Source organism: Haliotis asinina, chromosome 13 (genome assembly GCF_037392515.1).
Source record: "Haliotis asinina isolate JCU_RB_2024 chromosome 13, JCU_Hal_asi_v2, whole genome shotgun sequence".
Lineage (NCBI taxonomy): Eukaryota > Metazoa > Mollusca > Gastropoda > Lepetellida > Haliotidae > Haliotis > Haliotis asinina.
In genome coordinates, this window is record NC_090292.1 from 49841922 (window position 1) to 49869792 (window position 27871).

At 40.8% G+C, this 27871-nt stretch overlaps 6 protein-coding genes across 6 annotated transcripts; all 6 read left to right on the forward strand.

Annotated features, from left to right (window-relative positions):
• Positions 1 to 3754: 3754 nt before the first annotated feature.
• LOC137259647 (uncharacterized protein F54H12.2-like) lies at positions 3755 to 4294 on the forward strand. Its single transcript, XM_067797255.1, has one exon. The coding sequence runs from the start codon at positions 3755 to 3757 to the stop codon at positions 4292 to 4294; it is 540 nt and encodes a 179-aa protein (XP_067653356.1).
• Positions 4295 to 4296: 2 nt separating this feature from the next.
• On the forward strand, positions 4297 to 5046 carry LOC137259648 (uncharacterized protein F54H12.2-like). Its single transcript, XM_067797256.1, has one exon. The coding sequence runs from the start codon at positions 4297 to 4299 to the stop codon at positions 5044 to 5046; it is 750 nt and encodes a 249-aa protein (XP_067653357.1).
• Positions 5047 to 20232: 15186 nt separating this feature from the next.
• LOC137259649 (uncharacterized) lies at positions 20233 to 22197 on the forward strand. The gene is made up of 3 exons (XM_067797257.1): positions 20233 to 20433; positions 21354 to 21400; positions 21512 to 22197. Exons 1-3 carry the CDS (start codon positions 20233 to 20235, stop codon positions 22146 to 22148), a joined length of 885 nt encoding a protein of 294 aa, XP_067653358.1. The 3' UTR covers positions 22149 to 22197.
• A 73-nt stretch (positions 22198 to 22270) lies between these two features.
• LOC137259650 (uncharacterized) lies at positions 22271 to 23416 on the forward strand. The gene has a single exon (XM_067797258.1). It carries the CDS (start codon positions 22271 to 22273, stop codon positions 23414 to 23416), a length of 1146 nt encoding a protein of 381 aa, XP_067653359.1.
• A 990-nt stretch (positions 23417 to 24406) lies between these two features.
• On the forward strand, positions 24407 to 24991 carry LOC137259651 (uncharacterized protein F54H12.2-like). Its single transcript, XM_067797259.1, has one exon. The coding sequence runs from the start codon at positions 24407 to 24409 to the stop codon at positions 24989 to 24991; it is 585 nt and encodes a 194-aa protein (XP_067653360.1).
• LOC137259652 (uncharacterized protein F54H12.2-like) lies at positions 24988 to 25710 on the forward strand. The gene has a single exon (XM_067797260.1). The coding sequence runs from the start codon at positions 24988 to 24990 to the stop codon at positions 25708 to 25710; it is 723 nt and encodes a 240-aa protein (XP_067653361.1).
• The last annotated feature ends 2161 nt before the right edge of the window (positions 25711 to 27871 follow it).

Sequence of the window (27871 nt, forward strand, 5' to 3'; positions counted from 1 at the left end):
GATGGGGGTGGAGGAACGTGTGATGACTTATTTTGATGATGCTCTTACTAATCTGGAACACGAAAGCTTGCTTCAAAAGGCAAGAGCTCAAAGTACAGCCGAAGGACTTTATGTTGGCGATATTGATACAATTTATTATGAACATGCCACCTATCGTAATGGATGTTTTCTAACCTTTGAGAGGAAGGAGCGAATGGAACGAAAGGTGGCCGAGAAACTTGTGATCTGATTAGATAAATGGAGTTGGTTCGATTTTGTTCATGCAATGTTCTTCCTGTTTATTTGTTTATATCACTTTTAAATGTTAATTTTTGTTCAGATGTACTGACTTACTCCTTTTACAATCAAGATGACATTGATGATGATGATGACGATGACGATGACGATGACGATGATAGGAAATTCAATAAAATCCTTGTATAATCTAGTATATTGTGTGTGTTCTTTTTTATTAGAAACAATGAACAACCTGAACGAAACAGATGATAACTATGTCACATCCTACACAAACATCCAAATGATGGAAAGAAAAGGTGAAGAGATGTTGTCCAAAGGCTTCCATCAATTTACTTTCTAACTTAACATGTTTCAAATGAGTTTAAGATACTATTTTAGTTAACACGTGTCAAATGAGTTACGTACTGACCAATGAATTTAAACCTAACATTTGAAATAAAGAGGTCAATCTTCAAAAAAATATCCAATCATATGATGACACGTAACAAAACAAGGTATTTCCACAGACTTCAACATACACTCCACATTACATTGAGTATACCTCCAACCAAGAAGTTGTGTCAGAATTTACTCCATACCATGTCATCCACAAGGTTAGTGTCATTATCTTTTCCAATACATGTCTCCCTTTTAACACTTACTTTATTTTACTAAATTGAAAAAAAACTATTTGCGTAATAATAACGGTAATGATAATGATAACCGTTAAACAATCTTTCTGTATTTCAGTGATAGAAAATCAATTAACTGCCATTGGTTGTAAGGACATTCATGTTAAATGAGACATATTTTTCTCTCACTTTCAACAGACGAGACAAGTCCACTTTCTACTCTTGGAAACAAGTCATGAAAATGCCCCACACTCTGAATGAAGCAATTATCGAACAATCTCACGAGTGGTTTCCCAACCGACAGGACTGTGTTAAAGATGCCAGGAGAAAGTTTCAAGATGACTTCAATGTTACTAGACGTGTCATTGTTAAGAAGACAAGATGGGCACTAACTGCAGACGAGGTTGACATGGCAGAGAAAATGAAACTGGTGGAAGATCTTCTGACTCTGTGCTACAGCATCCATGTGACCAAGATAGTGAAGAGACTGTCTCGTGAAATGTGTTTTGGCTGCATGTTCGATTCAGAAGGCGAACGTGTACACACTTGTGAATTACCCGAGGAAGACCTGGTGGAGAAATATTTCTGACGCGGATGAAGGCGAGGTGCAGGAAAACTGGAGTCAGCTAATGTTGGAGGACCTGTTTTGAAAGAAGTGAGAGACTTCAATTTTGTCCCCTATCGCTGTAAGGACTATCTTGACTCTCAGTTTAAGACACCCACGTGGGTAGATGGACTGAAAGTTCGTGTGGTGAAAATGTTGAAACTGCGGAAGAGAATGTGAGATGCAGACAATAAACATTGTCCAGTTTTTGCTACAATAAAATTGTCATACACTAAACAATATTCTCTGTTATTTTTACCACATTTCTGTATATAATGAGGCTACAAAATTGGTTTCTTTCATTCCAACATGAGTTCTCAAAAGAGTAAGAATAACACCAGCACATCCAACAAAGAACTGGAAGAATATTATTTCAACCCGGAAAAACCAGGAGCCTATTATGGTCCCTCAAAGCTTCGAAGTGTATTACGAGATAAGGGTGAATCCAAAAAGGTCTCTTCGTTCAGTGAAAAAGTTTGTCAATGATCAAGATGCTTATTGCTTACATAGACCCCCTCGATACCGCTTCAAAAGAATGAGAGTCAGAGTGAATTCTCTGAACGAAATGTTTGATGTGGATTTGGCGGATATATCCAGGTACACGAAATGGAACGATGGGGTCAGATACCTGCTGGTGAGTGTGGATATTCTGTCTAGATATGCATTTTCACTGCCTTTAGTGAACAAGAGACCAGAAACGGTCTTAAAGGCTTTCAAAGAAATATTGAAGGAAAGGAGACCTGAAAAAGTGAGAACAGATGCGGGGAGCAAATTCAAAGGGGCTTTTAAGGTCTTTCTAGAAAAGGAAAACATAACCCACACCACTGTGCGCAATGAAAACATCAAAAGCAATTACGTGGAACGGTTCAACAGGACCCTGAAATCCTTGATCACTCGATACATGACACACAAAAACACCAAACGCTACTTGGACGTTCTCCCCAAACTGGTGTACAACTACAACCACACGTTGCATTCTTCGCCGCCACAACTGTCTCCTGCACGAGTGACCAAGGAGAACCAGGTCAAAGTGTGGGATCACGTCTACCTCAAACCCTTGAGGAAGAAAGTCAGCAGCAAACCTCGAGTCAAGAGATACCTATTTAAAGTAGGCGACCTGGTTCGCATCTCATAATCTGAGAAGACCCTTCAGCACGGTGCTCGATCTCAAGTGGACGGAGGAGCTTTTCAAAGTATCTCAACGCTACAGAAAGCAGGGGTTTGCTCAATACAAACTGAAAGATTTTCACGAGGAGCCTCTGACCGGATCGTTTTACGCCAACGAGCTAAAGAAGGTCGACAAAGCGGACGACGTGCTCTGGCGAGTAGAGAAGGTATTGAAAAGGAAAAAGGTGAAGGGTTAGACGTATGCCCTGGTGCGCTGGCTTGGCTGGCCCAAAAAGTTTGACTCCTACGTGCCGGAAAGCGAACTGAAAGAAGCGTGAAACAAATCATGGAGAAGTACGTGTTTCTCAAAAGCTCAGACTCCAAAACCACATCCTTCACGGGGAACACGCCCTATCGTTTTTTGTGAAACTGAACCAGAGACTGATGTTTGACGGATTCTGGGTGGTGTCCTTGAAGGAGCTGAACTTTGGATCCATAGACATGAGCAAGGTCAAAGATCCCTACGTTGACGTTTTGTGTAATCTCTGCGACACTTCGTTGGTGGGAGAGACTTAGCTGAACTTACTGAGAAGGATCGATTTGAGACAGGGTCCCACTTACAGCTTCAGCACCGAAATGTGCATGCACGTCAAACTGAAAGAAACGGACAACATTGAACTGTATTTAAGGAGTGACGACGTCGGCACCGCATCATTCTTGTCGGGGGAGACCCACGCCACACTTCACTTGAGACGATATCCTTTCGTGGAGTAACTTTACTGCCGTATCCTCTCCCACCATGGAGTCTCGTCCGCTGTACGTTCCGGACTATGCCAAGTTCAAACACTACTTTGACAACAAACACGTGAGGAAGGCTTCCAATCTACTTTACGGGAAAGCCCAAAAGATGGTGATTCCAGTTCGACGTCAGACAGCAGCCGCAACGCCACCCAATAAGACCGCTGATGTCACCATGCGCGTGACCTCGGAATCTCAAAGCGAGGTAGACAGAGCCGAAGCCAAGGACAAGAGAGCCAAGGCTATAAAACGCAAAGCGGGCGAGAGATGCGTCACAACGAAGAAAATTCGTCGAACCGAGAACACTACCTCCATCGTCCCTTCGATAACTACCAAAGCGCTCAAGTGCACTCCCGTGCGAGAAGACGATATTTTCAGTTAAAAGAGAACCAAAAGCATGTCTCTCATAAACGACGGGGACTTTGAGGAACTGGTTCCCGAAGCCTTGAATTTGTTTTCACTTCCACCTTATCAAAGTTCGGTGCAGAAGCATTATTTCATTAACGTGAGGCCTCTGAGTCAAATCAACGACACGAGCCCGCTGGAGTTTCACGTGTCCAATTCGGGAGCCGACTACATCGATCTGAAACGGACCCGTCTGCACGTCAAGGTCACTCAAGCCGACGGCACCACGTCGTTGGCGGAAGATGAAAACGTGGCTCCCATAAACTTGTTTATGTCGGTGCTATTTTCTCAAACGTCAGTCTACTTGCAGAATCAGCTGGTGTCTTCGACCAACAACCACTATGCCTACAAGAGCATGATGAAAGCTCTGCTCGGGTACGATGCAGAAGCCAAAAGCACGCAGTTGACCTCACAGCTGTTCTACAAGGACTACGCTGTGAGCAATGCGGACTTGGAAATCAGTGACGTCACGGGATCAGTCAACAATGGAATGATGACACGTGCCTCTTTTATCGCCCAAAGAAGGAACTAACCATGTCGGGTCCCATCTTCGAAGACATCTTCAAAATGAACCGTCACCTGATCAACGAAGTGGACATGACCGTGAAAATGTATAGATCAGAACCCAAATTCTGTCTGATCACCAGCGTGACCAGCCACGAATTCAAAGTGCATCTCCTGGATGCTTATCTGCAGGTGTGCAAAGTCAACCCCGCTCTGATCTTGGCTCACAACTCCCTTTTCGAAAAGTCTAACGCCCTCTACCCATACACGAAGAGCGAGGTCAAGGTCACCAGCATCCCGACATCGCAGCTGAGTCATTCCACCGACAACCTCTCCAACCCCGTGGCCAGCCGTTATATCGTTGGCTTGGTCGAATCGGCCTCTCTGAATGGTTCATACGATCGCAACCCATACAATTTTTTATCCTCGATGGTGAAAAAGATTACCCTCTACGTCGACGGTGCCAGTGTGCCAGGTCAGCCGACCGAAGCGGACGATGTCGCCACTTATGTCAGCATGCTCGATGGTATGAGTTTGTGGGCGGAAGGCAAGGGCAACGGCATCAGCAGAAGCGAGTTTCTCCTGGGAAGTGCCCTCTACGTCTTTGACCTGGACAAGATTTGCGCCGATTCGGAATACCTCAATTTGGTGAAGTCTGGAGATGTGAGGCTCGAACTGGAGTTCAAAAAAGCCCTCACTAAACCGCTGAGCTGCATTGTCATGACTCAGAGAAACTCTCTGATTGAGATTGATAAAGCCCGGAACGTGTTTGTCAAGTAGAACGTCAGATGAAGGCTTCGGAGCTTTGGTGTGCTGTCCAGTGCGATTCTAGCTTGCAGAGACACGTGTTGGGCGTGTATGCCAAAAATACCCTACCACTCTCCATCCCTGACAACATGCTTGCCCGAGGTGTGGGTCTTATCGTCAATACAGAGAAAAGACAAAGCAAAGGTCGTCATTGGATCGCCATGGTCATCCAAGGGAAGAGAGCAGAACTTTTTGACAGTTTCGGAGAACCAGTGGATGCGGACTTTGATCGTTTTTTAAAAACGCATGTCAGTTCTTACGTAGGTAACAGTCAGCAGTTGCAATCCATAGAGTCAGACAACTGCGGTTTGTATTGTTTGTATTACCTGCTGCGCAAATTCAAAGATCATTTAAGTTTGAACCAGATTGTCCATCCATTTCATCCTCACGACTTGCTGTGGAATGATGCTTTTGTATCGAGAACCATGTGTCGATATTTCAGATATTGCACTCATTGTATATCATCTGCTATCTGTTCTTGAACTCGTGTGTACATACTTTTAGTCTGAACTTCTGTGCTGTGTAGCTTGAATTATTTTTCTCTCTGTAGATGAGTGAATAAAAAAAACATACAAAAATAAAAATGTAGATTATTTCTCCTGTTTTTGTTGTCTATAAATCATCGTGTCAATGACGGTTAGCCTCAGTGACCAAAGCGAACGCACGAGTGTCCACAACATCAGCAACACATCATGGAAGAGACCCCATGCCTGTTACCTTTCAAAACACCGACCACGATCGCAGTCATCGGGGGCACGTCGTCGGGGAAGACGAGGTGGGTTTCCAGGCTATTGCTCGAGGCTGGGAACATGTTCGATCCACCACCCAACTCAATCGTTTACTGTTACGCCGTGTGGCAGGAGCTGTATGGTGACATGGAGAAAAGCATCCCTAATATACGCTTTCAAAATACCTTGCCCACGGAAGACGAACTGAAATCCTATTCCTCGGCATCGGACAAAAGGTGCTTGCTCGTGCTCGACGATTACATGCAGGAGGTGTGCAAGAATCGGTTGTTTTTACATCTTTACACGACCCTGTCCCACCATCTCGGGATTTTGATCATCAACATACAACAGTAGGCCTATCCCAAAGGTGAATTCAACCGCACCATGTCGTTAAACACGCATCACTTTGTTCTGTTATCCAACCCACGTTCGGCGCACGAATACAAAATTTTAGCGTCTCAAATGTTTCCGGGTCAGGCCACCTATTTCGCAGAAGCCTTCCGAGATGCCGTGGCCGGACAAAAATATGGCTATCTCGTCGTGGATGCTTCACCACACGCCGACGAACGCTACGGCCAATTGCGGGTATATTCCCGAATGACATCTGCATGGTGTACTTACCTAAATAGCCACCTTCATAAAAGGAAAAAACAGTCAGTTCGCTTCGGGTATTCTGCAGACAGCTCTCCATCGGACAACATCACCGTACTTCAACTGCTGAGACATGGCAAAACAGCTCGAAGAAAGGACCGATATGATGCGAATCATCGAAACACACAGAAAGGGGAACGAAACGCCGCAAGAAACGGCTCGCCGGATCTCATTTACGGTGTCCGTGTGGGGAGACGATTACGCCGCATTGCAAATCATAGATCACTACGGCGAATGGACTGAAGTGATCGAAGACTTGCTGTGGAAAGGCAGACTGTGCCCAGAAGCCTTGGATGACGAAACGTGTGGAGATGGACGGGTTAGCTACGAATGTGTCAGTCATGAACACGATCGAATGGCCGCGACCAACCTTTGTCCCGAGGCCATGTCTTTACACGATTATGACATGTCTAAAACCCAAACGACGAACATCGTTCAAGGTGAAGATGTGTTGGCCAGTTGGCAAAACGATCAGCCTCACGATTGCAGTCAGTGGAAACAAGACGAAGACGAAGAGGACATTTTTGTGTGATAAATACGAACACATATAGAGGAGATTTTTCATTTCGAGTTGGATCGCGGAGCGCTACGCACACGCACTCACCCCCCCCCCCCCCCACACACACACACACACACACAAACATCGTCATGAGTCAAATACTGCAAGAAAATAGGATTTTTCTTCAGATGTTACTCGAGGCCAATGGGAAGCAAAGAAAGGCGTTCCTGGTCCATGCTTCGAGCGGGCAGATGAAAGCTATTATCACTCTCGTCTTTAACATTTTGAAGGGAAACATTGCTTTGACAGGAGAAGATAAAAGGCGACTGTCACGTCACAAAAAGTGCATTCGAACACTGGCTAGCAAGACGATCAGTCGTCACAAACGTGAGTTGATCGTTTCTCATCAGGTGATTCTCCCCATTTGCATCAGATCGTATCTCGCCTACCTCTCGTTCATACCCTCTGATTGCCAATGATTCTTCTGACAAGAGACACTTACCAGAGACTGACGTCCCAGCAGGAAGAGGAACAGAAGAAGAAGAACAGGACAGTGATGCCCAATCCGAATCAACATCCTCAGACAACGGCACCTCTTCAGACAGCGAATAGCTCCGAGACGTGGACGGAGGAGGCACCCGATGAAAAACAACCTACAGACAATCGTGGCTCTTTGTTAAGAGTTCTGGATGATCTACTCAAGAACATATCTTCGACAAAAACCATGGGAAAGTTGATGGCTTTGTGGGTTTTTCTTAAGAATAAAGTGGCTACAGGACAAATGTCAGTCACGGACAAGTTAGAAATCATGTCGCAAGATGGAGACACGGTGGAAAATTCAAATCTGACAGACTTGATTCGCTTCGTTATTCTGCGCTCTTCCAAAAGACCAATTGGATATAGGGAGTTTCGCAAACTGCTTCGCAGATTACGTGCACCGAAACGTCTTGTGGGTGTTTACAGCAAAAGAAAAGAAAAAGAGAAGTTGTACATGTAACGCAAGCCAAACCTTGGTGTGCCCGGTCAGAAGAACTTTAGAAACTTGGAATCATTGCCATGAAGATGAGTGTTCTTAATGAAATATATATAGATATATATAGATATATATATATATACACACTGAACATCATTGAAAACGCACCACCTGTAAATTTTGAAATAAGGCAATAGAATCTTTTGGAAATGGAAAATTAATGGTGGGAATTTTGATAATAACACACTAGATCGTAAATAACGCTCTACAGTAAAAAACGGATCGTTCGAACACATCATCGAACACATCACATGAAAACCACAAAATTCATGCACATCACACACGAAGGGCACAAATTGCATGCAGAAAGCATGCTGTTCAGGGGTATAAATGACCTTCAGCACAAAACCGTTCTCATTTTTGCAGTACTTTCGTAAGTAAAGTTTCTTCGCCATGCCAAGATTGTCACCAGAGGAACGAGAACAGGCCTTGGGTATGTTGCAGGTCGGCGTTTCAAGAAGAAACATTGCACGACGATTTGGGTGTCATCATTCGACCATTCTGAGGCTTGCTAACAGATACCAACAAACAGGAACCAGCAGGGACCGGCAACGCCCAGGTCAGGCACGTGTTACCACCCCTCGTCAAGATCGAGACATTGTACGGCGCCATATTCGGGATCGAACCTTGCCCGCTGCCAGAACCGCCAACAATGTCCAGGGTCGATGTGGTTTGATCAGCGCTTCCACTGTCCGACGCCGTCTCCGTGCGGCAGGGTTACGTTGTCGACGCCCTTACGTTGGACCCATCCTGACTGACAGGCATCGTCGTGAACGCCGACAATGGGCTGAACAGCATCGTGTGTGGTTGTTACGACGTTGGCATGGTGTGGTGTTCTCCGACGAGTCGCGTTTTCACTTGCGAAATGCTGACGGGCGTCTACGGGTATGGCGTCGACGGGGTGAACGTTATCATCAGGATTGTGTTGTGCAAACCAATCGGTGGGGTGGAGCCAAGCCAGCATTATGGTGTGGGGAGGGATAAGTTATCACCACAGAACCGCTCTGATTGTTTGTCGTGGCAGAGTGAATGCCGTTTACTACCGTGACAACATTCTTCAGAACAACGTCGTTCCCTTCTTTCACCAGCATCAAGATCTGCACACATTTCAACATGACAATGCACGAGCCCACACTGCACGTGTTTCGATACAGTATCTGGCTAACAACATTCCTCTACTTCATTGGCCTGCATTGTCACCAGATTTGTCACCCATCGAACACTTGTGGGATTACATCGGCCAACGCCTCGCACGTCGTCCGCAGATCAACAACCTTGGGGAACTCGACAATGCCTTGCAGCAAGAGTGGAATGCAGTGTCTCAGGACTTTATTCAGAGACTTATCCGTTCAATGAGGAGACGTTGCACAGCTTGTGTTGCTGCTAACAGGGGTCATACACGCTACTGACTTTCCATTTTGACCCCATCTTTACTTCATTGTCAGCTGCATTAAATCTTCACTGTTTTGCTTGATTGTTTTTTGCTTCTTTTCTTTATCAAACATTGGTCTACACAAATATGTAAAATTTACATAGATTGCTCACTTCTGCTCTTAGAAATCCACAATTTTAGGGGTGGTGCGTTTTCAATGATGTTCAGTATATATTGTGCAAAATAAAAGAATTATTCTTGAAGTGTATGCCTTTTTGTTATCATTTCCACTCACACCAGTCACCTATAACAATGCATGAAGGCATGGTGTTATAGTAAACCTTCAAGTACGTTTGAATGCTGCAGTACAACCTTTTTTTTTCTTTTTTTTTTTTTTTTTTGGGGTACCGGACCTGGTGAAACGGTTCACACATAGGCACGCAATGACAACAGGAAGCACAAAACATGTTAAACTTCTTGACAGGATTGGTGCAGGTTTTCATTCAATAGACCTGTTTACTTTGTCAATAAACATTGCTGTCATACACCACATGCTTGCATTCCTTAACCCATAGAATGCCTGACCCACAAACTCCCAAGTTATCTTGAAATAGCAACATGATCTCATTTTTTCTGAAAATAGAAACTCTGCAAATCATCTGAAACTGCGGTGTCGGCTATCAATGGTAACATGACCTCATTCTTCTAAGCTGTTTCTAAAAATAGAAACTTCACCTCATTTTTGGAATTGGTCCAAAACTTCCAAATCTGATATCGGGTATAAATAGTAACACCTCATTTTTCCAAGCTGTTTCTAAACCTAGAAACCTGAGCTCATTTCTGGAAATGGGATGAAATGGTGAAATCTGGTGTTGGCTATAAATAGTAACATGACCTCATTCTAACGAAAGCATCTTAGTGTTTGTAAAAAAATCGAAACTTGACCTGATTTCTTGATTTTGTCTGAAACGTTCAAACTTGGTGTTGGCTATAAATAGTAACATGACCTCGTTTTTTCAAAGTGTTTCTAAAAATAGAAACTCGTCATTGTAGACTAAAAATAGAAACTTGATACTTGATCTCATGTCTGGAAATGGCCTAAAACATCCAAATTTGGCGTTGCCTAGAAAGAGTAGCGTGACCTCATTCTAAAAAGTAGTCACTTGATGTGTACAATTTGTTTGACACATGCAAATCATAGAAACTTGATCTCATGTCTGGAAATGGCCTGAAACATCCAAATTTGGCTTTGCCTACAAACAGTAGCGTGACCTCATTCTAAAAAGTAGTCACTTGATGTGTACAATTTGTTTGACACATGCAAATCATAGAAACTTGATCTCATTTCTGGAAATGGCCTGAAACATCCAAATCTGGTGTTGACTAAAAAAATAAAGTCACGTGACCTCATTCTCCGACCTGATTTCCTAAATCTAATTTCACCTAAACACAGTTTTAACATAATCTCATTCTTCCCAAAGAAATATAGGTATTAAAATAGGAATTCATGTTTCAAATGGACTGAAATATCCAACTTGCGTGTGAGCTCAACATAGTAACATGACCTCATTCTTTTGAAATAAAGTCATATGGTATCAGCTAAATAATAGAAAAATTGACCTATTTCTTTGAAATGGTTTACAACGTCTGCGTACTGGTTTCAACGTCTGTGTACTAGTATATACTATAAGTATATAATGGAAAACACTTTCCCCAAGACTTGCATAGATGTTGTCTTTTTAAACATAAAGAGTATATTATTCCATTACCTGAATACCACATGAAACACATTCGCACACTGGTTTGAAGGTCTAAAAGGGGTCAGCGAACTGAAAGCAGGAAAACAAAGCCTTTCTGTACAACTGCATTGCACCCACTGTATTCACACATGTTATTCATTTTAAGAAACGTTTTGTGTTACATAAAGACTTCACTCCCGGGTGATCCTGGTACAGTTAGGTCAGTATGGTTCACCACCAACTACACTACACACATGATACACGCACGCACGCAGAATGCAAAACCTGCATAGATGTTGCTTTTTTAAAAATGAAGAGTATATTTATTTCCAAAACCTGAACACCACATGTGAGACATTGGCAGCCTGGCTTGGAGGTCTGAAAGGGGTCAGCGAGCTGAAAGCAGCAAAAACAAACACCTTCTCTGTGTGTATGTGTTCGGCAAGACATTTGAGAGGGGTCGTGATCTGAAAGCAACAAACACTGGATTTCTGTTTTAAATGCATTTACATTAGCCCTATATGATATAAAGAATATTGTACTTTCCCTAAGTTTTTTTTCTGAATTCAAGGGAGGGAGAATGGCAGATCTAGCAGAGATTACATACATTGACAACACAGGAAATTTTGAAATTTTACTACAAGGCGAGTTACATCTAAATCAAGGGATTTCTTCTTGTTTAGCGGACATCTTGATTAATTATCTGGACGAATTAAAAATCTACCAAAGGAGACACAAGGATTTACCATATTGTTGTCCACTTCAACGAACCGTGGATAACACACTATTTTCATTAGATAGAGTGAATGAAACTCTATCTATTTCAAACTCGTCAACACAGAACATTCTCCTTCTTTCTGTGTGGGATATGAAAATGTTATGTGAGAAGTGTTTAGTGGCAAAGACACTGTCCCTCATAACTAATTTCCGGACGGAGTACGAATACGTGTAAAGGTAGGTTGCAAAATATTACCTTTTGTTTATTCTGTCATAATTCCATGTTGTGTTAAATGATTCCCTTGCACGTATAACACGAGCTTAGGTTCTTAGGTTCTCATTTCCCAGCCTTCTCCTAAACTCCCATGTGTGACGGAGACATGTAGTCGCTACATGTTGTGTCTCTGTGCTGGTACATATGGGATAAGAACATTACAATTTAATGAAACAAAAGTCAAAGACTGAGTAGCAATGAATATTTAATAGAATCACTTGGTTAATGTAGATACATAGATTAATAATAACAATAATAGTAATACTGTTTCATTTGTAATACACGTATGCATTACACAGTGGTTGAAGCATAGAGTTCATATGAAGTCATGTCATGATGAAAAAACAACAAGTGCGTCGACTCAGGAGATGGATCCGTTCTATAGCACTTGAAACAGTGTTTTTCATGGATTTAGACAGTCCAGATATTCGCACCTTTGTGATTCTCTGCTGGTTCCCATGGGAATAAGCACATGTATCGTTTGCTGAGGTAGTGGATATTCTTAACATAGGAGCAAAGATTAATAATTCTTAACATAGGAGCAAAGATTAATAATACCAATAATTATTATGATGTTCCATTTGTAATAGCTTGATAAGCAAGTTGTCTAAGTAGGTGCGATTGTTGATGAAAGTTTCTGTATCAGCTGATTTGTGCTTCTGAGTCAAGATCTTGTCCTGCACAAGACCTGAATGAAATATTTTTCACAATATAGTATAGAATATACCTAGCTGTTGTGCATTGGTTTTCCATATTGTTAAACATTTCATTAAAGTAATCATAACTTAAGAAATATAATCAACAGAATTAATACAATCAACCAAATAATAATAATTTATAATCCAAGATCAAGATCTGTAGATTATTCAAGTAGAAAACAAATCTCAGGAAAACCTTAATGTTATTATGAAAGAGACTGTTCTTTGTACATAAAATCAAATAGAAGACTATTATTGGACAAAACTGTTTAGTTTTCATATATTTAACTCATCCAAACTTACGGCTGACACCCACATACACATGTATGTATTTGTATACAGCTATTGTAGTATCGGACGCGTATTCAAACTCCTCAGACTTCAGTACAAGGGATATAATAGAAGGTTCTCCTTTACATGCTACTCTTCCACATGTGCCTCACAAAATGTTTCAATCACGACTTTAGCTTTGGGTACACAATCTGACACTTAAGGGGACCGAGTGAAAAACTGTAAGATTGCACAGATTGTTGGATAATCCAATGCCCTGCCCTCTGTTTAAAAATGTTTCGGAAACTACACATTGTCAGATAATTCAGATGTTGGGTTGTTCGGGAGTCCACTGTTTACTAGTATATGCTTTATTTATCGTATCTTCTTTGAGACAGTCGGAGCCAGGTCTCTCATGTGGATTTTTATTTATTCTGATTATAACAACATATTTGTTAGACATGTTAATAAGGTTCTCGGGTGTATAACGAAAACTATATGTTCCTTTCATAGAATTTAATATTACTCTGGTTCACTGCTTGGTTTGCATCCTCAGATTGGGTACTTGCTTCTTCGCCTTCTGTATCCCCTTCCTCATTAATACCATCTTCAGTGCAGTTGAAAAACTGGATTTTGTTGAAAGTTCTGTTATTCTGTGTTCTGGCCTGTCCTCTGAAGATTAAATGAGTGGATTTGTCCAGAGCATCTGTGCACTGGTCATTCAGAAGGATTTCGAAGCATCGGGCATCCTCCTTCTTCCCAGCTTCGAAGAGAACAACTTTCCACAAAGTGTTGTCCTTAATTTCCACCTCCTGATGAGAATCAATTCTCATTAACAGTCCCAGTGGCAATTCACTAACTTTGCAACGATTGGTGTGTTCTGGGATGAGTATCCCATCCTTGTCTACCTTTTTCAGCAGTTCGTCTCTTGTTAAAGTGATAACTAGATGTTTAAACTTTTTCCCAGGACTGGACACTTCCGAAACATGACGTTTAAATCCTGGCTGTGACATTTTTTAGCTCAGAAATTGAGACTTCCGATGAATGGATGGTTGGTGTCTATGGTAGGCTATGTGGCAAATGCATGTTCTTACAAAACCTTATATAGTTGTGGAACACAATCAGTAAGAAAGGGGATGAATAGTTATTCAAGTCGATGCCTCACATCTTTGTTAACACAGGTGGATTGAATATAACACCTGTTATAGCAGTTACCAACGCTGACGCAAGTCCTTCATTGTGTTCTCAAAACAATAGTCTTACCCCACCCACTACTGTTAAACATGTGGTCAAAGGAGTTTCCACTTAGAAACATACCCTATCATCTGTGAGCTATCACGAAAACAATGATGCTTACCTCTCAGCTATGCCATGCCTGTGGTGTTGACACATGTGAACCATATTACGAATTGACTTTGTTCAATGTTCTCATTGTTTTTGTTATTTCCCACCAATATCCGGATGGTATCACACCCACGGTTGACATTAGAACAATACACGATTGACAAAAGGTTCCAGATTTGAATATCGATACCGTGTCCACACCTTATTGACACAGGTGCATGGAGTACAATTGTTATTCTTGTCTCTGTTCATGCCTTATTGACACAGGATGATTGAATATAATAGGCATTCAAACCACTGTTAACATTAGGACAATACCTATATTGTACTCTATGTTCACTTCTCATTCACACAGCTGGACTGAAAACAACAGCTATTCATGTCGATGCCCACGTCTTATTGATGTCATAATGTGACGAGACTGGTCTTAGTGAATCAGCGACTCAGAGTCATCTATGTGGTTACCGAATACAAGATACCTATTCCATTCATGGCACCACGCCTTGTTGACACAGGTGGTCGCTATCGAGACTCGCAGCCACCTAAATGGATCTTTGTTGACACAAATGGCTTATGACCAGCCTCCTTTTCCCCCCGTTTACCTAAACCAAACGTCCTGGTGATAAAATAGGACATCAATTTATAGCGCTAGGTTGTTTTTTGATTGGATTTGACATTGGGCTAAGAAAAGCATAACAGCCATTCCACCACTGATCGCTGAATGTTTTACAACAAAAAATAATCTGTATGGATTCAGCTGCGTCAGAATTCAAACACCCATTCCGTTGTGTTTTTCCACGCCCTATCATGATATTGACACAAGTGGGTTGAAAGCAATACCGATTCAACGCCCATTCAAAGTTGGGTTTTCAACGCCTCCTCATGCTATTGACACAGGTGGGTTGAATGTAAAACCCATTTACCCATTCAAGCCACTGTTGACACAGGTGGGCTGGACACAATAGCTATTCAAAATAAACCCCATTTTCCCTCCCCCTCTGCCGGTACAACCAGACGTCTCCATCAGGAAGACATATAGACGTCTAAAAGGGGCTTTTGTTGACACACATGGTTATAGGCAGCCACTATCTACTGTTCACGTGAACCCGACTTCCTGTGTTTGAAAGACACACCCTTGTTGACTTTGGCTCACATCACCTTCTCCAACCCGTTGACTTCAAGTCTGGTATGTAATGACTCAACCTCCTTGCCTTGTTGAAACAACTGGATCGAAGACAATACCCACCCCACTTACTATGGGGCCTCGTGTCCCACATGTTATTGACACAGCTGGTAGCCTTTTCCATTCCTTGTTGACATAACGACCAAACCCATTTCCTTCATGGCGCCACACCTTGTTGACACAGGTGGTACCTATTGAATGATCAACTTCAACCTTTGATGACTCAGGGGCTCTGGAATGTGTGACGTCATCTGTCACATGATCAATTTTAGCCAATCACAAATCATCTATGAGGTCATTGGATGACGTCAATGTGTCACGTGACAGGTTTTAGCCAATAGTCTACACGGATGATGTCTTATGACGTCATGATGACGTCAGTGTGTCACGTGACAGGTTTTAGCCAATCAGAAGCCATATCAAGGGGGTGCGGGGTGCTGGACTCACGTATTTTACTCTACTGACTAGGATATCACTATGTCATTATTGTGAAACTTATTTAGTTGTTTGTTTTATCCTGTATATATTGTGCTTGTGTCATCTAAGAGGGGAGGGGGGAGCAATGAAATAAATGAATAATCTTGCTTACTGTCACATTGTGTTTTCATTAAGTTATATCATCCAGTCTTGTTTCTCTCATTCAATCATCTTCTAAATCAACTTGCACAAGACGTATACAAGCATTCTTGTTGCGTCTGAAGTTAACGGGGTGGTGGGGGAAGGTGTCATCTGAAAAATAATGGCAAAAAATATTGAAATTATCAACTTCGTATTAGAAATAAAAATTGATAATATTTCAGCACTTTCAAGGGGAAGGTGCACGATGTCAGGACCTTCAAGGAGACATGGGGAGGATCACAGTCAATGGCCAGCCGTGTGAAGGTAAAAATAAAGTACATTCCTCCTCATCCTCTCGCCCAGGCCAGGCCACTCACTCATGCACTCAGGCCAGACAAGTTTAATCCCTTCTGGACCTTGCCACTGATGCTTTTCTTTTGAGCCCAACCCCTAAAAGCCCCCCCCCCCCCCCCCACACACACACACACACACACATACTTCAGACTCCTCACCACACACACCCACCCTTACGACCCCCGTGTCAGCTGGTGTCTCACCACTCACCACCACCACCACCCAAGTGTCAGTGTCTACTCTCGGCACCTCTCGCCCTCCTGACCCATGTCCTCAGATTGCCGCCTGTCGCCATGAGCAAGCGCTCCTACAAGATGACCCCGCTGTACTTGGGCGAAATCTCATGAAGAACACTCCACCACCTGAGGATGGTCAAGTGCGGCTTGTGGGGAGATCTACACAAGCGAGACGTCCTTAAAACAGATTAAATCTGTAAATAATCTGTCGCTACAATATGAGACTTATAATTGATAAAAGGTGTTTTCTATACTGTGGTGAAGAACTGTGGTGAAGAGGAAATAAAATTCCTCAGCTAATGTATCCATCTGTGTTTGTGTTTATTTCCAGGATAAGCGACCCAATCGGAGAGTGATGATGCCGTGTTTCTTTCAATACAACCTGAAATATCATTTTATCATCGTACAGGGGACTCTCAAGAAAACTGAATCAGGGTTGTATTGGGGGAAATACGATAGGATGTTTTATAAAGTAAATATTAGACATGGGTGGATTTTTTTTATCTATTTACTGGAAAAGATTCTCAAATAATAGAATGCGTAGAACGGTAATTTTTTTTTGTGTGCGATAAGTAAATTAAACATTGAAGTTTGACAGTAAAAAAGACTTTCTACCGAGAGTTTCATCTCTTATGCTACTCTTTAACTCTTCAAAAACAGAGTTCCGATTCCTACTTGGGAATAACATTCAAAGTGATCAAATTTTAGGGGAGCGAGTTTCTTCCCAACTCACATCTATTTTATCATACGTCTTGGATGAATTGTGTATATACCAAGCTTCACCAATCAACTCTAATTACTGTGGTCTTGTGACTTTGGTGATTGATGATCACCTGTTTAGTTTAGACAGATATAAACAAAACTCTGTCGATACAAACAAAAAACTGTGTGACCATATCAATACTTGATGTCAGTGACATCAAGGATGCTGTAGCCCTTCTCCACAAAAGGTGAAGCAGAAGTGGCTGCAGCAAAAGCGACCGAAGATTTCAACACCCGATATTATCCTAGAAACTAATGTAAGTATGAAGACATTTATGATAGATCAGTAAAATTTCAAGAGCCTCACCAGACTTGTTTACTTACCAGCTATTTACTTATCCAAACTTATGAAAATATGTGGAAGTACTATAGCATGTTTTATGCTGTAACATTTCAATGAAGTAAGTAAAACATTGCTAACACATGTCGGTAATTAAAAACACATATTGTCAAGTTGTAAATGAGATCTTTCTTTCTTGAGACCGACACCTGCAAATGATGTCAAATTAGATGTTTTTATGGTGACTGCGTGGCTAGCATCAATCACAGATATGCGCAAGCCAACAACAAACATATGTGCGACTTTGATCCTTCCAAACCAGAATCATACCTGTTGTATTATGACATAAACAATTTGTATGGTGCCGCCATGAGTTGCCCTTTACCAGTAGGACAGTTCGAATGGGTAGAACAAATGGAAATAGATAATATTGATTGGTTGAAACTTGACCCTGAAGGTGATGTAGGTTATATTGTGGAGTGTGATTTGGAATATCCACGTGATCTTCATGCCTTGCATCAGAGTTTACCACTTGCACCCACCAAAGAAAGCATACCCTTTGAAGAATTTTCGCCCTATCACAAAGACTTGCTTGCAGAGTTAGGTATGTTAGGGAAGAAGAACGAAAAAAAGCCAGCCACTGGACCAAACTTTTTTCAACTCTGAAAGATAAACAACACTATGTCTCTTATTTAGGAACTTTGCAACAATATCTACATCTCGGTTTAAAAATGAAAAAAGTACACCGAGTTTTGAAATTTTCTCAATCAAAATGGATGAAGTCATACATCGACTTCAACACCAAGAAACGAAAGGAAGCCACTGACGATTTTTCCAAAGATTTGTTTAAACTGCTGTCAAATGCTGTGTACGGAAAACAGTTACAAAATGTAAGAAATTACAAGCAAATTGAACTGATCACTACTGAGGAAAGGTTGAGAAAATACACAGCAAAACCAAATTTTAAAAGTGTCAACATATTTTCTGAAAACTTGGTCGTGGTGAGCATGGAAAGAGTGTCTGTCACTCTGAATCAAAATGTCTCGGTGGGCTTCACTATCCTGGAACATGCCAAAAGACTTCTTTACGATTTTCATTACAATGTAATGCTAAAAGAATACAGCAGCAACAATGTCCGAGTTTGCATGACAGACACTGATAGTTTATTTTATCAGATCTGGTCCCCAGTGGGCACTTATCTTCGTGACCCTGAAGATTTTATGCGTGCTAAATACCACCTATTTGACACATCCAACTACCCTCCAGGTCATGACCTTCACTCTATGGAGAGACACAAAGCGATAGGTTTGATGAAAAATGAGGTAGGATCAAAACAAATAAGAGAATTTGTCGGACTTCGCGCAAAAAACTACAGTTTCATTTTTGACAAAACTCCAAGTGAAAGGGTTGAAAAATGTACCGCCAAAGGTGTTCGGGAAGCATTCAAGAGAAAGTATCTTCGTCACCAAATGTTCAAAGATTGCCTTTTCAAACGCAAGCAAAGCTTTGGCAGTTATCATCAGATTTGTTCACTTCATAACACCCTTTACATGGACAAAGTAACCAAATTGACCTTAACACCCCAAGATGATAAACGCTATCTCCTCCTGAATGGTGTGGAAAGTCGACCTTACGGTTTTAATCCCCTCTAACATTGGTTTCCCATCAGAAATGTTTTTTAGATTGATCATTAAAAAAATAATTTTGAAAATTCTGACTCATATAGTCCTATCATATGTGTCTAGCAAACAATAATGATACCATGGACTGAAAACTCCAACACAACCCATTGGATCCCTTTCAACACATTCTCCAGAAAACGAAAAGGAACAAAGAAGGTATTTTCCAGAAGGCAAAAGTTTGTGTTGCAAATTCCAATATGTAAACCAAGAAAACAAAAAGATACCCAAAATTGTAACAAGAATTCAAAAAATTCGAAAAAGTTTGTGTTTCATATTAAATTTTTTTAAAAATTGTTACAAAGTTTCAAAATTTGCTACCAAAATTGAAAATTTGGTATTGAAATATGAAAAAATAAAATTAAAACCAAAAATATTTCTCTGCATAATCAAATTTCTAAATTGAATTTAAATAATCATTAAGTTTTTTTATAAAAAAAATTCTCTCCTTATAAATAGTTGTTCCAAAATTCAAAAATTGTCACTAAAAATTTAAGAATTGTTACCAAAATTTTAAAAAAAATTATATATATATTTTTTTTAATAAAATTTAAAAAATTGCTTTGCATAATGAAAATTTGAATAAATATATAAGTTTAAAAAATGGTACCAAATCAATTTTTTAAAATTTATTGGGGTTTTTTTTGTTTGCTTGTTCTTCACAGGATGAGTCTGAACCAATTCAGATACCGGTATAGGGTCACTGGATCTCATGGCAGGTTGATACGACAAGGGAGCAGACTAAGGTCAAGTCAGGGTGCAGCCTACCTGGCAGGAGCTCGATGTTTGCTGGTGACCCTGAGAGGTCAGGTGAACAGAAGGCTTACTTCAACAATACTGGGTCCATATGTTATATCTACAATAGAAGAAGATATGACATTGCATTGGAGATGTGCTGCCCTCTCAAGAACTGTAGCATCAGCAGAGTCTGCAACTTCAGCAACACCTGGAGCACCAGCAGATTCACCAACTACACCTACAGTGTCAGCAATATCAACACATGAAAATTTGCAAATTTCAAGTCTATTGTTTTATGGTGTCTTGGAGTCATTCTATCTTGATGAACTTCAAGCCAAGGTTCAGCAGTTGTGTACTGAAAAGTGCTACGGGTGTGAAGTTGACCACCCTTCACAGATACAACACCAGTGTCTGATGATGGACAGTGATGAACGTGTTGACTTCTACTATGATGACGCCCTTGTTGAAGTTCCACATGAACTTATTCTTGAAAGAACAATTGACAAAATGAGACCAACTGGACTCCCAGTTCCAGATATTGGTCACGATGACATCATTCGTCATCTTCAGGAAAGAAAATGCGAACTGGTCTTGAGACTTAAAGCAAAAAAATGAATGAATGATTCATTGAATGTACTTTTGAAATCAGAGAAGTGCATGCTGGGAGGTTTTTTTGTCATTTTTATTCAACAAACTATTCCTTATGTATTTGCTATCTATTGTATAGGAATTACTTTGAATGTTTTGTTTGATTCAAATTATTGCAAAATCAGCAATGAGGAGTTGTTGTTGATGATGATGATGATGATGATGATGATGATGATGAAGATGATGAAGAAAAGAGTATAATAAATTGTATAAATCTTTATTTTTATGTTGTTATTTATTCTTAGTGGGAAAAATGAATTCTGTGTAAAGACATGCAAATAAGCACATGTAAACACATGACAACTATTCAACACCAATTTAGACAAAATGGTTTTTAAAAACCATCAAATGAGAGGACAGTCTTTAAATATGGACATGACACTGAACACGTTCAATCATGTTTCTTGATTAAGAAATAACGTGATAAAGTCTATTGACCAATGAATTCAAAACACACACACGTTGGCGCAAACTTCATGTTTGCACATACATTCATCATTCAGTCATCTGCGATCAGTCTGAGAAGTTGTGTCAGAAATCATCACAGCACAAGATGTCCACAAGGTTTGTAAGTTTATCAATTGGGTACATTAATTTTGGCTTAATGATATCAAGACAGGAACCATTTTATTCTATAATTCATCCATCTTATTCTCTTTTTAGGTTATAAATAAGTATATGTTCGTTTTTGTTTTTGTTTTTTTTTAACAGGAAAGGAAAATCTACGTTTTACTCTTGGAAGCAAGTCATGAAAATGCCTCACACTCTAAATGAACCAGTCATTACACAATCTCGTGAGTGGTTTCAAAATCGTCAGGAATGTGTGAAAGATGCCAAGAGAAAGTTCCAAGACGACTACAATGTTACCAGACGAGTCATCGTTAAAAAGTCGAGATGGGCACTGCCTGCAGATGAGGTCGCCATGGCAGGGAAATTGAAACTCGTGGAGGACCTTTTGACTCTATGTTATTGCATTCACGTTACAAAGAGAGTGAAACAACTGTCTCGTGAACTTTGCTTTGGATGTATGTTCGATTCCGAAGGCGAACCAGTACACACCTGCAAAATGTCTGAGGAAGAAATGGTGGAGAAGTATTTCAAGATGGCGCTGTCAGATGTGGACGAGGGAGAGGTTCAGGAAAACTGGAGCCAGCTGATGTTGGAGGATCCAGTATTGAAGGAAGTGAGAGACTTTAATTTGGTTCCATATAGGTGCAAGGACTATTGTGACACTCAGTTTAAGACATCTACCTGGGCTGATGGATTAAAAGTCCGGGTAGTGAAAATGTTGAAATTGCAAATGAGAATGTAAACATAGCTGAAATAAAATTTGAAAGAAAATTATTGTTTTTTATACTAGTTTTGTTGTCTTACATTTTCAACTATTTTCTTTCTATATCTTGGTATTTTCTTTTGTATTTCCATCATTCAAAAATGAAACGTCATAAGAGTAGGAATGATACTGCTCTCTCTGTTGACAAAGCTTTGGAGGAATATTATTTTAACCCAGAGAAGCCAGGGGCTTACTATGGTCCAGCAAAGCTTCGCAATGTGCTGTTAGACAAGGGTGAATCCAAAGCATCGCTACGACGAGTTAAGCGTTTTGTGAATAACCAAGACGCCTACAGCTTACATAGACCTCCTGTCTATCGCTTCAAAAGGATGAATGTGAGAGTGAATTTTCTAAACGAAATGTTTGACATGGATTTAGCAGATATGTCTCGGTACACAAAATTCAATGAAAATGTGAGATACTTGTTGGTGACCGTGGACATTCTATCACGGTATGCATTCGTACTTCCGCTGGTCAACAAGAGACCTGAGACTGTCCTCAAGGCCTTCAAACAAATAATCGAAGAAAGGAAACCTCGAAAAGTGAGAACGGATGCAGGTAGTGAATTTAAAGGAATCTTTAGAGAATTTCTAGAAAAAGAGAACATCACTCACACCATTGCACGCAATGAAAATATCAAAAGCAATTACGTGGAACGATTCAACAGGACATTGAAATCGTTGATCACTCGCTACATGACGCATAATAACACAAAACGCTATGTCGACATTCTTCCCAAATTGGTGTACAACTACAACCATACACTACATTCTTCGTTGCCTGAACTGTCTCCGGCTCAAGTGACCAAAGAGAACCAGGTAAAAGTTTGGGACCACGTCTATCTAAAACCCTTGAGAAAGAGAATCAAAAGCACTAGCAGCATGTCAAACGCAAAGAGATACCTATTTAAAGTAGGTGATATGGTTCGCATCTCATATCTCAGAAGACCCTTCAGCACGGTGCTCGACCTCAAGTGGACTGAGGAGTTGTTTAAAGTGGCTCGACGTTACAAGAAACAAGGCTTTGCTCAATACAAACTGAAGGATTTTCACGACGAACCTCTGACAGGATCCTTTTATGCAAATGAGTTAAAGAAGGTCAACAAGGCAGAAGACGTGCTGTGGCAAGTAGAGAAGATCTTGAAAAGAAAAAAGGTGAAAGGAAAGACCTATGCTCTGGTACGTTGGCTAGGATGGCCTAAAAAGTATGACTCTTATGTGGAGGAAAGTGAACTGAAAGAAGTGTAAAACAACTCACTCACACACAATTGAAAAAAAAAAGAAACAAATTGTTGGATCAACAATGGAGAAGTATGTTTTCCTGAAGAGTTCAGACTCCAAAACCACATTCTTTCCAGGGAACACACCTTATCATTTTCGTGTTAAACTCAACCAAAGGTTAACTTTCTCTGGTTTCTGGGTAGTATCTTTAATGGAATTGAACTTTGGAAAAGTAGATAAAAGTAAGGTCCAACATCCCTATGTGGATGTTTTGTCAAATCTTTGTGATACTTCACTGGTGGGAGAAACACAGCTGGGCTTGCTGAGACGCATCGATCTGAGACAGGGACCCACTTACAGCTTTGGCACTGAAATGTGCATACGTGTGAAACTGAAGGAGACAGACAATATTGAAGTGTATTTAAGGAGTGACAATCCTGCTGCTGCTTCATTCTTGTTGGAAGAGACCCACGTCACACTTCACTTGAGACGATATCCATTCGCAGAGTGAAAAGAGAGAAAAATATTCGTAAACAACCAAAACAAAACAAACAACAACAACAAAAAAAGAGGAAGTTACTATTGTGATGGAAAAGCGCCCGCTGTATGTTCCCGACTATGGGAAATTCAAAAACTACTTTGACAATAAACATGTGAAGAAAACGTCCAACCTTCTGTATGGGAAAGTCAAAAGGATGGTGATTCCAGTCAAGCATCATACAGCAACAACACAACAAAAACCCGCCGCAGATGTCACCTTGCGCATGACTTCGGAATCTCAAAGCGAAGTGGAGAGAGCTGAGGCCAAAGACAAGAGGGTCAGGGCTATAAAACGCAAGGCCGGAGAAAGTTGTGTCACAACAAAGAAAATTCGCAGAACAGAGAACATTACCTCTGTCATCCCATCCAAGACATCCAAAGCCCTCAAGTGCACACCCGTTCAAGAAGACGACATCTTCAGTTGAAGGAACGGGAAATAATCTACATAAAGTACTACATATCTATTTATAGAACATCATGTCTCTCATAAAAGATGGAGACTTTGAGGAACTAGTGCCAGAGGCTCTCAATTGTTTTTCTCTACCCCCATACCAGAGCTCTCAGCAGGGGCATTATTTTGTAAACTTTCGTCCCGTGAGTCAAATCAGTGACACAGGGCCGCTAGAGTTCAAAGTATCCAATTCAGGAGGTGACTACATCGATCTGAAACGCACCCGTCTTCATGTCAAGGTCAAAGTCACTCAAGCGGATAATGCCCAAACGGCATTGGTGGATGATGAAAATGTCACTCCTGTTAACCTTTTTATGCAGGCGATGTTTTCCCAGGTGGCGGTCTACCTGCAGAATCAGTTGGTGTCTTCCACCAACAACTACTATCCCTACAAGAGCATGATGAAAGCCCTTCTTGGTTATGGTGCAGAAGCCAAAAGCACCCAGATGACCTCGCAGCTGTTCTACAAGGATTATGCGGAAAGCAACAATGATTTGGAAAGCAGCAACGTCACGGGGTCGCTCAATTCTGGAATGAGGACACGTGCTGCTTTCATAGCCAACAGCAAAGAACTGACAATGACAGGACCCATTTTTGGGTCTTTGAAATGAATCGTTACCTGGTCAATGGAGTGGAGATGGTGGTGAAAATGTTCAGATCGGACCCCAACTTTTGTTTGATGAGCAGCGTGACGACACACGAGTTTAAAGTGCAGATTTTGGATGCCTACCTACAAGTGTGCAAAGTCAATGTCAACCCAGCACTGCTGATGGCTCATAATTCCTTGTTCGAGAAATCCAACGCAGTATATCCCTATGTGAAGAGTGAGATCAAGGTGACCAGCATTTCCAGCACACAGCAAAGTCACACCATCGACAACCTCTCAAACCCCATAGCCAGCAGGTACATCGTTGGATTGGTGGAAAGCGCCAGCCTGAATTCTAGCCTTACTGGGAACCCATTCAATTTCAAGTCGTCCATGGTGAAAAAGATCACGCTGTCCATCGATGGGAACAGTGTGCCCGGTCAGCCGACAGAGGCAGACGATATCGCCACTTACGTCAGCATGCTAGATGGAATGGGACTGTGGAACGAAGACAAAGGAAACCATATCACCAGAAGCGAGTTTCTGTTGGGAAACGCCCTCTTTGTCTTTGACTTGGACAAGATTTGCAGTGATTCGGAGTACCTCAACTTGGTGAAATCTGGAGATGTGAAACTACATCTGGAGTTTAAAGCTGCTCTCACCTCCACTCTGAGTTGCATCGTGCTGTCTCAGCGAAATTCCCTCATCGAGATTGATCAGGCTCGCAACGTCTTTGTCAAGTAGAACAATAACTTAAGATGAAGGCTTCAGAACTCTGGTGCGCTGTGCAGTGCGATCCTGCTTTACGAAGACACGTGCTGGGGGTGTATGCCAAAGATACCCTACCTCCCACTATCCCTGTCAGCCTGCGCGCCCAAGGCGTAGGTCTCATCGTCAACACACAGTTGAGTCAACATGAAGGTCGTCACTGGGTTGCCATGGTCATTAAAGGGAATAATGCAGAACTTTTTGACAGCCTCGCGGAACCAGTGATTACTGACTTTCATGAATATCTAAAATCACATGTGGCTTCTTACACACACAACGGTCAACGATTGCAATCCATTGATTCGGACATTTGTGGCTTGTATTGCTTGTATTATTTATTGCACAAGTTCAAAGACAACTTAAGTTTGAACGAGATTGTCCATCATTTTAATCCTCATGACTTGCTGTGGAACGATGATTTTGTATCGAAAAAAATGTGTCGCTATTTCAAATATTGTACTCATTGTAGATCCCTATCTGCTAATGCCTGCTCTTCTTAGCTTCAATGTAAAGAAAATATATATTTTATTCATGTAGTAATATTAATATTATAAATATCCATGCACTATTCTCTGACATACCATTTAGATTTATACCCTTCTGGTTATAAACTTTATGCAGAAGAAAAGTGATAAATAAAAAGAAAATGTAGAAACATCTTTTGTGTGTTTTGTGTTTCACAACTTTATAGATAGTGATGGTTGTTCTTTGTAATTTTCTTTTTACAAGTAATTAAAACTAATTAAGACAACTCCTTTTTGTTTGTTTTTTGTTTTACAAATTTTGAAGAATGAAAACAAATTTTGAAAATGAAAAAAACAAATTTGTAAATTTGGAAAACAAGTTTTATTTCTTGACAACAATTTTTTTTTCTGTTTACAGTTTTTTAAAAATGGATTATGATCAATTCAACTTAGTGTAACAAAGTTTTGAAGAATGAAAACAAATTTTGAAAAATGAAAACAAAATTGTGAATTTGGAAAACAAGTTTTATTTCTTGACAGCAATTTTTTTTTTCTGTCTACTATTTTTTAAAAACTGGAATAATGATCCATTGAAGTTTGGTGAACATTTTCAATTGACGTGCAATTTTTAAATTTTGGTATTAGATTTTTATTTTTTGGATAACAATTTTTTTTTCTTTTCTGTCTCTCCTTAAATTGAAATTAATCACCCAACTTGGTGGTTGGAATCAATATTTAATACGAACCCGAGCACATGACGGAGGAGTGTTTTTTTTGTTTTTTTTGTTGTTTTTTTTGGTTTTTTTTTGTTTGTTTGTTTGTTTTTTTGTTTTTTTTATCAATTCATGGGGACGTAGTCCTTGTCTGAAGATGAAACTGGGGAGGGGGGAGGGGCCAACAAGGTTGGGGTGGCGGGATACCGCATCACACCATCGATCCTGGGTGGAAGGGGAGGTGGCCGCGCCATGAGCAGACGAATGTGGCTTTCGACTTGCCTCATGCGCGATTCATAACTACACTCGAGTTGGTTCAAGATGCTTCTGACATCTCGCGAGAGAGCGTCATGCCTGTCCTCGCATCTCTGTATACGTTCCTCCATTCTCTCCCTGTCTTCCCGACGTCTCCCCAAACACTGGCCCATTCTCTTCTTCTTCTTATGATGATTCAACTTCAATGTCCGCCGCTTTCGCTAACACATGTGATGGTCTAAGGGAGATAACTCACAAGACAGGACAAAGGAGACCGCTAATGGGCGTTTTAGCGTGATCATTGAAACAACACGCATACAAGAGGAACCAAGAAACAAAAAAAAAATGTAGTAAACTGTTTGTGTGATTTTGGTTTAAACAAATTTTAAAGAGTGGAAACAAAATTTGTGAAATCGGAAGACAAGATTTGATGTTCTGACTTGAAATATTAATACTCTCATAGTATCTGCTTTCATTTATCACTGGGAGTAATGGGGTTGTACATCGTTGTCTTCTGAAGGTATAAATTCAACCGCTGTTGAATGTCGACATCAGTGTTAGAGACAAACTCCCAGAGAGTAAACAACACGTAATGGCCGAGAGCAATAATTGTCTGTTACCTTTTAAAACGCCTACCACCATCTCCATACTTGGCGGTTCGTCTTCGGGAAAGACGTTCTGGACAGCCAGGCTGTTGAAGGAGGC

Coding starts and splice junctions, on each gene's coding strand:
- LOC137259647 (XM_067797255.1), top strand. CDS start 3,755: ATGTCTCTCATAAACGACGGGGACTTTGAGGAACTGGTTCCCGAAGCC.
- LOC137259648 (XM_067797256.1), top strand. CDS start 4,297: ATGTCGGGTCCCATCTTCGAAGACATCTTCAAAATGAACCGTCACCTG.
- LOC137259649 (XM_067797257.1), top strand. CDS start 20,233: ATGTTTGCTGGTGACCCTGAGAGGTCAGGTGAACAGAAGGCTTACTTC. Junction 20,434..21,353: donor TCACCAACTACACCTACAGT/GTCAGCAATATC, acceptor ATCTGCGATCAG/TCTGAGAAGTTGTGTCAGAA. Junction 21,401..21,511: donor CAGCACAAGATGTCCACAAG/GTTTGTAAGTTT, acceptor GTTATAAATAAG/TATATGTTCGTTTTTGTTTT.
- LOC137259650 (XM_067797258.1), top strand. CDS start 22,271: ATGAAACGTCATAAGAGTAGGAATGATACTGCTCTCTCTGTTGACAAA.
- LOC137259651 (XM_067797259.1), top strand. CDS start 24,407: ATGTCTCTCATAAAAGATGGAGACTTTGAGGAACTAGTGCCAGAGGCT.
- LOC137259652 (XM_067797260.1), top strand. CDS start 24,988: ATGAATCGTTACCTGGTCAATGGAGTGGAGATGGTGGTGAAAATGTTC.